Source organism: Panthera onca, chromosome F2 (assembly GCF_046562875.1).
Source record: "Panthera onca isolate mPanOnc1 chromosome F2, mPanOnc1 haplotype 2, whole genome shotgun sequence".
Lineage (NCBI taxonomy): Eukaryota > Metazoa > Chordata > Mammalia > Carnivora > Felidae > Panthera > Panthera onca.
The window spans coordinates 55821872-55836406 of NC_138356.1; the positions used below are offsets into that span (position 1 = coordinate 55821872).

Consider the following 14535-nt stretch of genomic DNA (forward strand, 5'->3'; position numbering starts at 1 on the left):
ATGAGTAGTTCTATAGAGAAATTTAGCTAATACTCATTTGAAATCACTTGGTGCCACCAAGCCACTGTCTTGAGTGCCAGATATTATCTGACTAAAGGATGCAGTCAGATTTATTTCCATTCTTCCTTTTCAGAATCAGGGGCTAAATACTGATGCTTTATAATGGCCTCTCTGCATTCCTCCAGGGAGTTATCCTTTGAAGATGTATATAGGATCACATCCTATATAAAGACTGATCTATTTTGGCATAGTGATCCACTAGAGTATTTCCTTTAGCTTCCGTATTATCTCTTTTTGCATGAGCCTTGACTTTTTAAATAGCTACCACTCTAGGAAGCAGGATTGCATGTACGACTTCTTTAAACTTGCTGTCCATTTTTGATGAGGGTTCCAATAGAGATGAGGGAATTCATTTGTTTTCAAAGTATCCCACAGTCATGTGCTACTCCATAAGAATAACTGCTATCTGTATATATGTTTACTTTCTGGCCTTTGGCTAGCTAACAAGATCTAGTTAATACATAAACTTTGCTATCTGGGCTGATTTTACCTCAGGCAGAGGACTATATTCTTTTTTAAAATTTTTTTTTTCAACTTTTTTTTTATTTATTTTTGGGACAGAGAGAGACAGAGCATGAACGGGGGAGGGGCAAAGAGAGAGGGAGACACAGAATCAGAAACAGGCTCCAGGCTCCGAGCCATCAGCCCAGAGCCTGACGCGGGGCTCGAACTCACGGACCGCGAGATCGTGACCTGGCTGAAGTCGGACGCTTAACCGACTGCGCCACCCAGGAGCCCCCAACAGAGGACTATACTCTAAAGCTAAGCCTAAATTAATCATAGTATAGCATACTTGACACCCTCTAGTTTTAGTTTTGAAGTATAAGCCACCAACAAACCATACTAGGTCAAAATGATCGGTGGGAGTCTATAGTAATCCAAGTAAGGTACAGCGCATCCCCCAAGGGAGGTGAGACAAGCATGATGTTCCTCTTGTTCTAATGAAGACAGGAGAGTGGCAGCATTCAGAGCACTGCAATAGTGAATGGTAAGGTAAGAGTGAAAGTAACAGAATCTCGTAAGAAATTAATTGGTTGACTAAAAATGTTGTACATACTGAATTAGCATTAATATGTGTGCTGCATGAGGAACCATGAATCTAAGCAAGGAATCTAGAACTATTTCAGCAGAAGCATAGCATCAACATGTTTTATAGAGATAACCAGTGTTTTAAAACAGCTGGATAAACCTTTGCAACTAGGCCAAGGGTAAAGTTACAGTAAGCAATGAGTTTTTTTATATTTCCCATGAAGTCAAGTTGAACCCCCAAAGACTTTTCCAGATATCTTATGCACAAATAGACAAAATGGCTCATAGTAGTAATACTTAGAGGAGTCTGTTGAAGAGGCTTCTTTAGGCTACAGAATACCTATTCATGTTTCGGCTTCTAGAAGAGAGGCTCTGTTATTGAAGACTTAGTCAATTCATAAACTATTTCAATCTCAAGCAAAAAAATGGCACACATTGTCTGCAATTCCTGTTAAACCTAAATATCTTTTCAGTGATCATTTTGTAAGAAGCGTAGGATGAGATTGGATAGTTTTCAGTCTATCAAGATAGAATGCTCTTCCCTGCTGAGATATGTCATACCCTAAATAATGGAATATGTCTTGGGGTAACTGTAATTTATCTTTTGAAACTTTATGCCTCTTTTCTGCTAAGGCTAAGAGCAAATAAATTGGATATTTTTAAGGGGTTTCCTTGTTTTATGAACAAAGTAAGAGAATAGGTACATGTTGTCTCATAACTGAATCACATGAAAAAATTAGATCTTTTAAATCTTAATTGAGAACTTAGAAAAAAGAATGTTTTTCAGTGAACTCCTGTAGCATGACTGTCCAGGTCATTCAGGAGAATGCAAACAGGTGCTGACTCTCTTAGTGTAGAGACACACCAATAAAGTCAGAGAAAAGATGCAGTGAAACAAGTTGACTACTGAAGGAATTGATGGAAGGATGCTATTAAACCCTTCCACCTTTGCTCAAAAACATTCCATGTAGGTGATAGGTATTTCAAGTAACTCACATATTTTTCTCTATTGACCTTAACTGAACCCCTCAACCTTTGACTGGAAAACATTCATTCCTGCTCTGTGACTCAATCCCTACAAATTGCTTAAGGAGGAATTAATGAAAGGATGCTATTTGGGTTAGGTACTACTGGGAAGAGATGGATAACAAATTTATCGATGGCTTTGGGGTCTTCAACAAATTGATATCTTGTCCATTTGTTTTATTTACTGGAAGGATGGGGATGTTACAAGGGTTAGTATAAGGTAAGAAAAGACCTTTTTATATACGCCTTTCATCTGTAGGTTTGAGCCCTTCATTTTGTTCTGGCTTCAAGAAATATTGGGGAAGTTCTATTCAAGGAATATTTTGGTAACTGTTTTGTAGAATTTATCTGAAATTTAATGGGTTGTTTGTTTCCAATGCCACTGGAATTTTTAGCCTACAGAGTGTTGGGTACAAGGCAAGATATATTTATTTGTGGTATGCATCAAATATAATGGAGAAGGCAAAGGTATATACAGGGCAGACACAACTTGATTATTAATAAGTAAGTCCTTGGGAACCACAAGAAATAGTCTCACTGATGTACATTTAAGATTAAAATTCCATTTGCAAAGAAAGTCTCTTGCTATTAAAATTGCAGGTAACATAACACAGAGCTAGAAGGAATGTTTTCCAGTCAAGGACATAGGGTCACAGTTAAGATCAATAGGGAAAATCTGTGGGTTATTTGAAATACCTATCATTTGTGTGTAATGCTTATTCAGGAAGGTTGTGCAAAGGTGGCAAGGTTTAATGTGGAAAGAATAGCACCTGTATCTACCAGGAGTCAATGAGCTAGACTCTGTACTAGTGAGCGTGTGCCGTCATAACAAAACATCATGGGCTGAATGACTTAACAGAAATTTATTTCTCACAGTTCTGGAGGCTGGGCCATCCATAATCAAGGTACCTGCAAATTCAGTTTCTGGTGACAGTTATCTCTCTGGTTTGTAGTCAGCCACCTGCCCGCTGTGTTCACATGCCTTTTTTTGGTGTGTTCATAGGGTGGTATGAATGTAGGGGGAGGGATTAGTAGGGGTAGGATAAAAGAACTCCCTGGTGTATCTTTTTATAAGGATACTAATCCTACCTGATTAGGGCCAAACTCTCTTGACCTCACTTGACTTTTAATACCTCCTTATAAGTAATATAAATTTAAAACCTGCTATCTCCAAATATAGTTACATTGGGGTTAGAGCATTAAATATATGGATTGGGGGGCACAGTTCAGTGCATTGTGCCCTCTATATTTATAATTAATTCATCTTGAATGTTTAAGGGTAGGACAGAATATTGGATGTTTTCCTTCCTTTGAGTACCCTTATTAATCGGAACTGGGCAATGTTTCTTTGTCTTAGTTTTTCTTCCGTAAGAGGGGACAGTCTTTTTTCCAATATCCCTTCTGTTTATAATCCCTCCAAAGTCTTTGACAATAGGTGGTTGTTTAGGAAGTGGGCCACCTAACTGTGTGATCTACAGGGACATCTACATTATTTCAGGTTCTGCTTAATTTTTGTTCTGCTAGGTGTTTTAGTTCAGCTAAAGATCTGTTTCCCATTTTAATTCCTGTTCTCCAATTAGGTCTTCAATTCAAGGTTTAACTCCACTGACAAAATGAGATGAAAGGACTCCTGTTATAACGTTACCTCTTTAACTCCCAAATGTTGTGAGAAAAATTCTAGTTTATCCTGAATATCTCCTTTAGTTTGATCTTTTCTCTGTTTATATGACTGTATTATGATCCAATTGATCTTTTCTAGAAATGTTTTGGATATGGCTTTTAGGAGACTTTGCTCTATTTTGGGATCTTTTTCTTTTCTTTTCTTTTCTTTTCTTTTCTTTTTCTTTTCTTTAAATAATCAGGTTTATTGTCAAAAAGGGATCCTGTAGGTCTCTTTTTGGGATAGTCCAATCAGCTTTTGTCATCCTGGATTTAGTATCTTACATTCTGACCAACATGTGTATATGTTGATGTATATAGTTCAGTGTGATGGTTAATTTTATGTGTCTACTTGAGTGGGCTAAGGGATGCCCAGACAGCTGATGAAACTGTAAGAGTGTTTCCAGAAGATACTAGCACTTGAATCTGTAGAATGAATAAAGAGGCTATGTCCTCACCAATGTGGTGGGCATCATCCAATCCACTGAGGGCCTGAATAGAATAAAAAAGCAGAGGAAGGATGAATTCATCCTCTCGGCCTAAATTGGAACATCCACTTTCTCCTGTACTCAGACATCAGTGCTTCTGGTTCTCTGGCCTTTGGACTTGGGCCAAGACTTATACATAATTGACCCTCCCATTCTCAGGCCCTTTGACTCTTACCATCAGCTCCTGTGGTTCTCAGGCTTGGTTCAGGCCCCCAACCTGACAGTGGTCATTTCCTACTGTATACCCCCAAATCTGTGCTTCTCTGAGAGATGGAAAACTGTAATCTCTCTCTGGATCACTACCAAGTTCTCAGGACCCCCAAAAAAATCAAGGAAGAAGGAGAAACACATCTAGTTTTAAAAACGACCCACAGCAAAGTTTGTCCAAGTAGATATAGATCCAGTAAGAATGGCAAACTCACTGGTCTTAGATGCTGGCTTGAAACAACAGGTTTATAGTATCTTATCTGTGTTTCACTCTGTGATTCTTCTTTTATGACACACAGCACACACAGCACAACACAAAACAGTAACACACACACACACACACACACACACACACACACACTAGCAAAAAGGTGTTAAAAGGAATGGCCCGATTCTACCAAGGATGCCAAACAGATAAAAACAAGTAATCAAAACTGAGCACCAAACTGAAAAAAAAAAATACACAAGAAATTCAATGCAAAGAGAACAAGTTCCAGATCTGGTGCCGACTTACCACAAGACACAGGGGATGTCTGTGGGTACTGCATTTGGTTGAAAGCTGGGATCCCCAACAATGGCAATGTAGACCACATCCTGCTGGAACCAACAGGAAAACTGTGGAAATAAATGAAAATTATGCAAATGAAAACAATCGAAAGTATTTTTTCAGACCTTACCGCAGAAAGGGAGTCAGACACCATCACTTGCATGTGAAAGAGACCCATAGGCAAGAAGGAAAGTGTGAGAGTTTCATGGCAGAAAGAGAGAGCTTTAGATATGCTCTAATTGAAGATTGTTGGGATGGGGAAGCTGAATGTGGACTAACTAAAAGGGGGATCTTATGTTATTGGTAGAGGTGCATGTTTTGCTCTCTCTTGGTTGGTCCTATGATGGAAGTAGGGGAAAAAATTAGAGCGACTGAAAGTTATTGACCATCATGGCCACATGGGGCTGACTGCTGCATAGCTGGTAGTTTGGCTTCTTGCACTGGTTGCTGCAGAGGTCGGAGTTTATTTTTATACATCATGTGGCCTTGTCAGTTTCTATATTCCAGAGTCTCTCAAGACTTTGGAGATGACTAAAATGTACTTTGTGACTGTTCTGTTATTGTTGCATAACCCTCTGTTCATAATTGATTATGAGAAACAGAATAGACAATGGAACAACTTTTCTCCTGTTCTCTGTTTAAACCTGAAGAAGCTGAAATACAGTAGCATATTTGCCAATGTTCTGTGAACTATCCAGTTCCTCATTGTCAGTGCATATATTAGAGGCATATGTGTTTTCTCCAAGGTAGGAGAGGCCATGAAAATGAGGTCTCTTAAATACCATGGGAATTGATGCTGTGGTAAAGCATAGGAAGTAAACTTTAAAAATTTCAGTAAACTGAGGGAACAATAACAGATTATCTGTAGAAGGTACATTAAAAACTTTCAGGGTCAGAAAGGGTGACTTCCTCGATGGAGAAGGGGAGTATAGAGAAAAGAAAGATGATAAAGTGGTGAGTAGAGGTTTTGCTATGCAGAAGAGAATGTAATTTTTAATTATTAGATGATGCTAGTGCTTAGGTACAATAAAAAATAATATCCAACTTTTAAACTGGTATATTTGAAGATTAAAAAAACAAAAACAAACCTCTATTCCCTCTGTCTCCAGAAGAGAGATGACTATAGCCCCTAAACACTAGAGGATACATTAACTTAAAAGGTACCACATGTTCCAAATATTCCATGCATGAATTGGACATGATGATTGCACAGGGTAGAAAACAAACAAACTTGAAAGTAGATAATTGCTCAATTAAATAAAAATAGACTATCTTAGTATTTAATCTTACTAATTTTAACTGCATTCTCATATTTCCTATTCTGTCCCTTATTACAAGAGCAGTGCTCTAACCCCTGAGCTATGAAGCCTATTCTATCCCTTACTAAATAAAGTTTATAAATATACATGGGGCACCTGGGTGGCTCAGTCAGTTAAGTGTCCAACTCTTGATTTCGGCTCAGGACATGATCTCACAGTGCTCAAGATCGAGTCCTGTGTCAGGCTCTGTGCTAACAGTGTGGAACCTGCTTGGGATTCTTTCTCTCCCTATTTCTCTGCTCCTCTCCCCTCAAAATAAATAAATAAACTTATAAATATACAAATATGTTTGATATTAGAGAATATTATGTAAGGTATAAAATTACTTTAATATTCCATATTTAATTGCTCTAGGCAGAAAAATTTCCTTTAACATATATATTTACTTGTATCTATATATTCTCTCTATATGTAGAATTAATTTCCTCTGCACCAAAATTCTTGGAATCATTTTGAAGAAGGTAAGTATCTTCTATATTCATTAATTAGTATCATATTCCCCATGACCACATTTTCTCTTCTTTAGATTTATGTCTAAATTCCATTATAAGAAATTCATTTAAGTTTACTCACATAAATATTATCATACTTTTAATGTGTTTTTCATGTTATTGCTCTTAGTTAATTGTGCAATTTACAGCATTCTAAGTGATTTTTAAGTTTTAAATAGTACTCTTCAGTGCATCAGGAAAACAAAATAGCATTTCTAAAAATATTTTTTATGTAAGATTTCTCAGATTCAAATAGAACAAATAATTTAATTATTATAATACTATTTTTAAAGCTCATTTATATTGTGTGCCATAAAATCCATTTTATTAATTGGTAAATGACTCCTAAGTGCTATACCCAACATATATTGAGTAAATGGAAAAATGTATTATTTTATATTAAAAGGTCACTTTTGCTTGATATGATATATAGCTGATCTTGGACTCTACAGGGAAGTATCAAGAGCACACGAAGAGTGGTGGAATATTCCTGCTTCATACACAAGAGTTCTTAGTTGTGCCTTGCCACTGCTGAAGGTTAGCTGTCCTCTTCCACTTTTCAGGATTAGATTTCTGGTCCTATCACTCCTAAATCATGTTTTAGTAGAAGATAGTTTTGTGAAACAGAATATACTTATAAATATTGTAATCAAAGCATGTGATAAATGTATTGTAGTTAAAAAGTGTGCAGCAGTAACTAAAATGTTACGAATATTGAAGCAGTAAGGTAAGAAACATCAAATTTAAAGTACATGTACAAACTCCATGAAATAAAGATGATAATTTCCCAGGCAGGTCTAAAGGCCCAACACAAAAGAGTATGACTTTTTAAAGAGATAGTTGACCTTACTGTAATATACAACATATACAAAGTTATTGTATTGATGTACAATATTAATTAGTAAAGTTAAATTAGGGAATGGCTCAAAAGCACTTGTCTGTGATAACTGTGTTGAATGAATCATCTATAAGTATAAAAAAAGCTGCCATTTCTTGTGGGGTGGGAAATTAGGAAATGGATTTCTTGGACTTTAGGAGTAAAGATGTTGTTTTATAGATTTTTTTTCAGAATTTTCACTAAGCATATTTACAAATAGGTTCTTATACATAATGGCTCATCTTAGGAGTGGAGGGAGTCAGGGATGCTTTGGTAGCTTAGAAGGAAGCTTTTGAAATTGCACCATGTGAGGACATTAACTTTGCCACTTAATATAAACTAAGTTATTTTGAAGAGTTTAAGGTGTTTTTTTTTATGCCTCAGTTTCTACACTGACAAATGGAAAATAAGAATATCCACCCCATAAAGGTTATATTAGGGAAAGTTGAATAACAATATTAAATTTTCTCAGTATTTTCACATAAGCACTTAGATTCTTGATTCTAGTCCTAAGTCATATCTTTTTTTAAAAATATTTATTTATTTTTGATGGGGGGAAGGGGTAGAAAAAGAGGGGGACAGAGGATCTGAAGTGGGTTCTGTGCTGACACCAGAGAGCCTGATGTGGGGCTTGAACTCAGGAATGTGAGATCGAGATCATGACCCAGTCAGATGCTTAACCAACTGAGCCACCAGGTGCCCCTTAACTTTTATCTTAATACATGTTTTAATAGCAGCCAGCACTGTGGAACAGAATACGAACACAAAAAATGTAACCCCATATGTGTATGTATATATATAAAAATGTAAAGTAATATAATCATATCACATATACATACACTTATAGTGTATAAGCATATTATATAGTAAATGTATAGTAGAAGTATAGTTATATAGTATAGCATAAAATAAGTATGTACATTTAAACTTAATCTGCACATAATCTCCTCCTAAGGTTGCTACACATAAATTCCATTAATAGGAAATTTATTTAACATGAGTCTATATATTAGTTCCTGGAACTGTTGTAATAAAATACTATAAACTGGGTGGTTTAAAAAATGGAAATTTATGGGCGTCTGGGTGACTCAGTCAGTTAAGAGTCCAACTTCCGCTCAGGTCATGATTTCCTGGTTCATGAGTTCCAGCCCCATGTTGGGCTCTGTGCTGACAGCTCAGAGCCTGGGGCCTGCTTCAGATTCTGTCTCCCTCTCTCTGCTCCTCCCCCACTCTCAATCTGTGTGTGTCTCTCTCTCAAAAATAAACATTAAAAATAATTAAACACTGGAAATTTATTGTCACACAGTTCTGGAGACTGGGTCTGAAATCGGGGTATCAGCAGGGTTGGTTCCTTATCAGGGTTTTGAGGGAGACACTGACCCATGCCTGTTTTCCTAGTTTCTGGTAGCCTTAGGCATTCCTTGGCTTACAGACGATGTCTGCTGTGTGTCTTCACCTCAGTTTCCCTCTATCCATGTCTACCTTTGTGTCCAAATTTCCCCTGTAATGAAACCAGTATCAGGATAGACCTACCTAACAACTTCATCTTTTTTTGATCATCTCCAAAGACCCTTTTTTATATTAAGCTCATAGATTTGTACGGGGATTTAGGCTCTCTTTTGGGGGACACAATTCAACATATAACACTCCATATAAATATTAGCACTTTTGCAATTACATAAATGCTGTATATATAAGATTTTGGTTATATTTACATTTTCATAAAGTTTTCCTTACTCTATATCTGCATTTCAATCTAAATGATGCAAACATGATATAAATATCTTTATATAGGTTCATTTGGTTGAAAAGAAAAGCAAGTAGACACATGTAGCAACACGTACATTTTATTATTTGTTTGTTTTAGTTTTTAAATTAAGGTTTTAAATTATTGTATAACATGGTAAAGAAAGGTCACCTGTTCACTACTACAACAAAGGTTCACATTCTAATCCCTATACTTGCCTGGCATATCTGATAATTCAAGGAATAATGCCTGGCATGCACTTCAAATTATTACATTCATGTTAGTTGAATCAGAAGGACTACAAGTAAAAATAAAATCTGTTAGGTTGAAGGTTGCAATAACTTTCAAAAGATCATGCATTACAGAAAGCAAAGACCTGAAAGAGATACTAGAGGCTATGAATCCATGGACCATAAATAAAATATCCTTTATAGTTAAGTAGCTATCTTTCTTAAGATCAAAATTTTTCTTCAGTTTTGGGAAAGAATCAAGGTCCCAAATAATTCAATTTTGTCAGTGTTCTGACCCCAAATAATTACAAAGTGAAACAAGACTGAGAATTCAGAGAAAAGGAAATCATATACCTCCAGTGAAGCTTAAGGAACATCTATCAAAGTCACACAAATAAACTACATTTGCTTTTGGGGGAAATAGGAAATGAATTTTATCTAAAATCACATATTTCTTTCACTTTTTTTAAAGAGAGAGTGAAAGAGAGAGAAAGACCGCATGTATGTGTGCATGCGAGTGGGGAAAGGGCAGAGGGAGAGGGAGAGAGAGAATCTTAAGCAGGCTCCATGCCCAGGACAGAGGCTGACATGGGGCTTGAGCCTGAGATCATGACCTGAGCCAAAATCAAGAGTTGGCTGCTTAACCGACTGAGCCATCCAGGTGCCCCTAATACTGCATATTTCACATATAGAGTAATAATGGAAAATAAGGAAAATACATTTTATCTAACATTGTATATTTCACATGTAGAATAATAAAAAAATAACAATGGAAAAACCAAATTATCTAGATGTACATTTTATGAACATGCTATATGAATAAAACATGGAAAAAGTTCATAGCTCTTTTTATAATTCTGGACAGTGGTTACCTGTGTGTTGTTATTTTTATATCAGAGAAGTTCAAATAAAGAAAATCTCAAATGTCAACTAGTCCAAAGTAACCAAGAGAAACATTTTATGGACTTCAATGTATCATTTCTTCCCCACAATCTCATCTTTTAAAAACTTCTGCAAATACCTTTTTAAGAGCATCACAAACTATGGTCAAAAGTATCTATATTTTTATCAGAAAAAAAAACAGTTAAGACTGAAGGGTACAGTTTGGGGGTATAATTTCAGAGATGGGGCAGTTCTGAGCCATGAAGAATATATAAAGTATGGCTGTATGTATTGGTGACTTAGGTGGACTAATGATACAGAACACTGAAATTTGTTTTTTGTAATTTTTTCTTGTTTTTTAAGGAAAAATAGTTTAGAGTAGTTTTAGGTTCACAGCAAAATTGAGAGGAATGTACAGAGATGTCCCATGTGCTCCTTGCTCCCACATATACATAGACTCTCCCATTATACATGTCCCCAGTCAGGATGGTACTTTGTTCCAATGACTTTTATCATGTCACCCAAAGTCCATAGTTAACATTAGTGTTCACTCTTGATGGTGTACATTTTATGGTTTTAGACAATATATAATCACGTGTATAGACCATTATAGTATCACCACAGAGAGTATTTTCACTGACCTAAAAATTGTCTGTTCTCCACCTATTCATCCTTCCCCCTCAAACCCTAGCATCCACTTATCTTTTTATTGTCTCTATAGTTTCAGCTTTTCCAAAGTGTCATATAGTTGGGATCATAAAGTATATAGCCTTTTCAGATTGGCTTCTTTCACTTACTAATATGCATTTAAGATTCTCCCATGCCTTTGCATGGCATGATAGCTCATTTCTTTTTAGCACAGACGAATATTTTATTGTCTGGATGTACCAGTTTGTATACCCATTCAGCTACTGAAGAGCATATTTGTAAAAGACCAAAACCAGATTGACATTGTGTAGTATGTATCTTAGTTTGGGGTGTGTTAAAGTAGATCCTGAGTCAAGAAGTCTTTTGTAAGGTAAATTCAGGAAATACTATGATGGAGTAAAAAAAGCAGCAAAGAGAAAGGAAACAAGCTAATTAAAAGTATAACGAGGTTTCCCCTATGGTAATTAGGCTCAATCCTGCTGGGGACTCTCTGAGAAACTTCTGAAACAGCTCAGAGTTGTTCCTGGAGGGGTGAGGAAGAGAAAAATTACTTACTGATCCCTACCCCTTAGTGACTAATCTCTAAAACATTAATATCTTGCACTTTCCAGCTGTCCTACACAAGTCCTGCATAGCTTCCTTAGCCAGAAATCGTTAGGTGGAATAACACAGAAGGTACTGAGTATGTAAGGGAAGTGTCTAAAGATGAACCCTGGAGTAGAAAAAGGGAATTTGGTTGGTGGATTGTCACAGTGTGTCATAGTATGAGAGTTATCTGTTACTTGTGAGGTGGTGAATATTACTCAGCCATCAAAATAATGAAACCTTGCCATTTGCAATGAAGTGGATGGAACTAGAATGTATTATAGTAAGCAAAGTCAATCAGAGAAAGACAAATACCATATGATTTCACTCATGTGGAATTTATGAAACAAAATAGATGAACATATGGGAAGGGGCAGGGGAGAGATGAGAGGGAAACAAACCACAAAAGACTCTTAATGATAGAGAATGAACTGAAGGGTTAATGGAGGGAGTTGGGTGGGAGATGGGCAAGACAGGTAATGGATATTAAGGAGGGCATTTGTTGTGATGAGCACTATGTGTTGTATGTAAGTGAGGAATCACAGAATCCTACTCCTGAAACTAATATTGCATTGCATGTTAACTAAGTAAAATTTAAATAAAAAACGTTTAAAATCATCTGGGCACAAACTTTTAACTTGATATGTTTCTAATGACATGAAATACCATTTCGTTGTGGCAATTTTGTAAAACTTAGAATACAGTATATAAGTACCAAAAGTCACATCAACTCCACCACTGAGAAATAACTAATACTATAAGTCTATACACACATAAATCTACTTTACAATAATATTTTTTTTCTTTTTAAAAAAATATTTATTTTGAGATAGAAAGCACATGAGCGGGGGGGGGGGCAGAGAGAGAGGGAGAGAGGATCTCAAGCAGGCTCCCTGCTGACAGCACAGAGCCCGATGCAGGGCTCAAACTCATGAACTGTGAGATCATGACTTGAGCTGAAATCAAGAGTCAGACACTTAACCAACTGAGCTACCCAGGTGCCCACAATAATACTTTTTTCCATTCACTTTATTCTATTCTACTCTTATACAAATTCATGTGCAACCACATACAAGTATCTTATTTTGTATTACATACAATATTCTAATAAACCAATCCCTAATATTTCTAGGTATTTGGTAATGATGTTTGTAAGAACATTTTTATAAATTCTTTCTGCTATATTTGCTCCATATTATAGAAGTTATCTATCATTTAGGGAAAGGGAAAAAAAAACTTTACATTATTGACCAGATTTAAAAAAAATTGGTTTCTAACTCTTTTTGAAATTTTTTTTATGTAACACAAGCTCATTAAAGCAATTTTGAAAGTCAGAAAATATTAAGCATCTCAAAATAAAAAAAAAAACAAACAAACTTCCATCACCCACAAGTAACCAATTATACCATATTCATGCAGTTTTAGAGGGCAATAATTGTTTTAACCATCTTATTTTATTCAACTTTACACAAATATTCACATACATATTCTAATTTATAAAGCAATGTTTTTAATAATCCTGTATTTAATGTTTCCTAGTTTTTAATAATCATGTTTGCCAGAATAATTTTATAAGTACTTATTTACATTAATCACTCAGCCTTCAAATCCATAAATTACATATGCACACAAATATCACTCTTACTAAAAAATATCTAGCTTTGTCTTTCTCCTTCCAACCTCATCTAAAATTTATTCTTGACATGTTTATACATTTTGTTTTACATATATCCTATTAAAATGACAAGCTTCTTTAGAAAATATGTTATATGCTTTTATATCCTTACTATTGAGAGACTAAAATTCCTCTGGAATCAAAATTTAAACTGACACAATGTTAAAATGTTACAATCTGCCTTTACGGTAGTCTATACACATATGTACCCACACACATCTAAAATTTGCCTAAAATCAACAGGTTTACTTGACAAATAAACAGGTGACTGACTCAGAATAGGTGAAAGAACTTTATTCATAAAGTCTGCTTTAAATATAGTAGACTACAAAAGCAATTAGTTTAAAGGTTGTCAGGTCAGAAATTTACATTCAAGCCATACTAAATATCAAACTTTAACCTAACTAAAAGGCTTATAATTTCATAAGCTTCACACATACACACATTCATTCACTCTGAGTCACTATTTCTCAACTTCACCCATTATACCCCGGCACACTGGTCACAGAATGATAACTGCTTGTCTGTCAGATTTCCATCAAAATATCTTTGTTTTACATGTTGGAAATCTAATGTAATTTTAAGATTCTTAACTTTTATAAGACTCTAGTCATATGACTTCTTTATAGCTTAAAAATGCATTATCTGTGAACTAAAAGATTTCAAATATGAAACACTAATGGAAAATTTCAATAACATTGCAATTAGTCTCAGTTTTCTGAAGTGACCCAAAAAGAGGGGTTAATATCACAATATATACTTTTTGTTGATAAATTGGATACATTTTCAGGTCCCTGCAAGCTATATTCCTGGCTGAAATTTGCATGCCATATTTTCCTACAGTGAAAAGCTTTAAGTTAGTGAAAGGAAGAAACTAAGAACCTTCAGGCATACTCATCAATTACATAAGACTTACAGGTTTATGAGTACCATAGTAATTTTCTACTTTAAATAATCTTTAAAGAGAGAAATTGCTTAAAGAATATGAATATTTACTGAAGGTTGATATTTTTAAAAAATGAAACATAAACTCAAAAGTATCCAAATAGTGAAATGCAATGTAAA

At 35.4% G+C, this 14535-nt stretch overlaps 1 protein-coding gene across 1 annotated transcript in view; it reads right to left on the reverse strand.

The window, feature by feature from the left end:
* LOC144615073 (uncharacterized) overlaps positions 1-14535 on the reverse strand; it is a 430524-nt gene that overhangs the window by 210123 nt on the left and 205866 nt on the right. The window contains exon 5 of the mRNA XM_078441574.2: positions 4984-5084. Within this exon, the coding sequence (XP_078297700.2) occupies positions 4984-5084 (101 nt within the window). The remainder of the gene's footprint in view (positions 1-4983; positions 5085-14535) is intronic.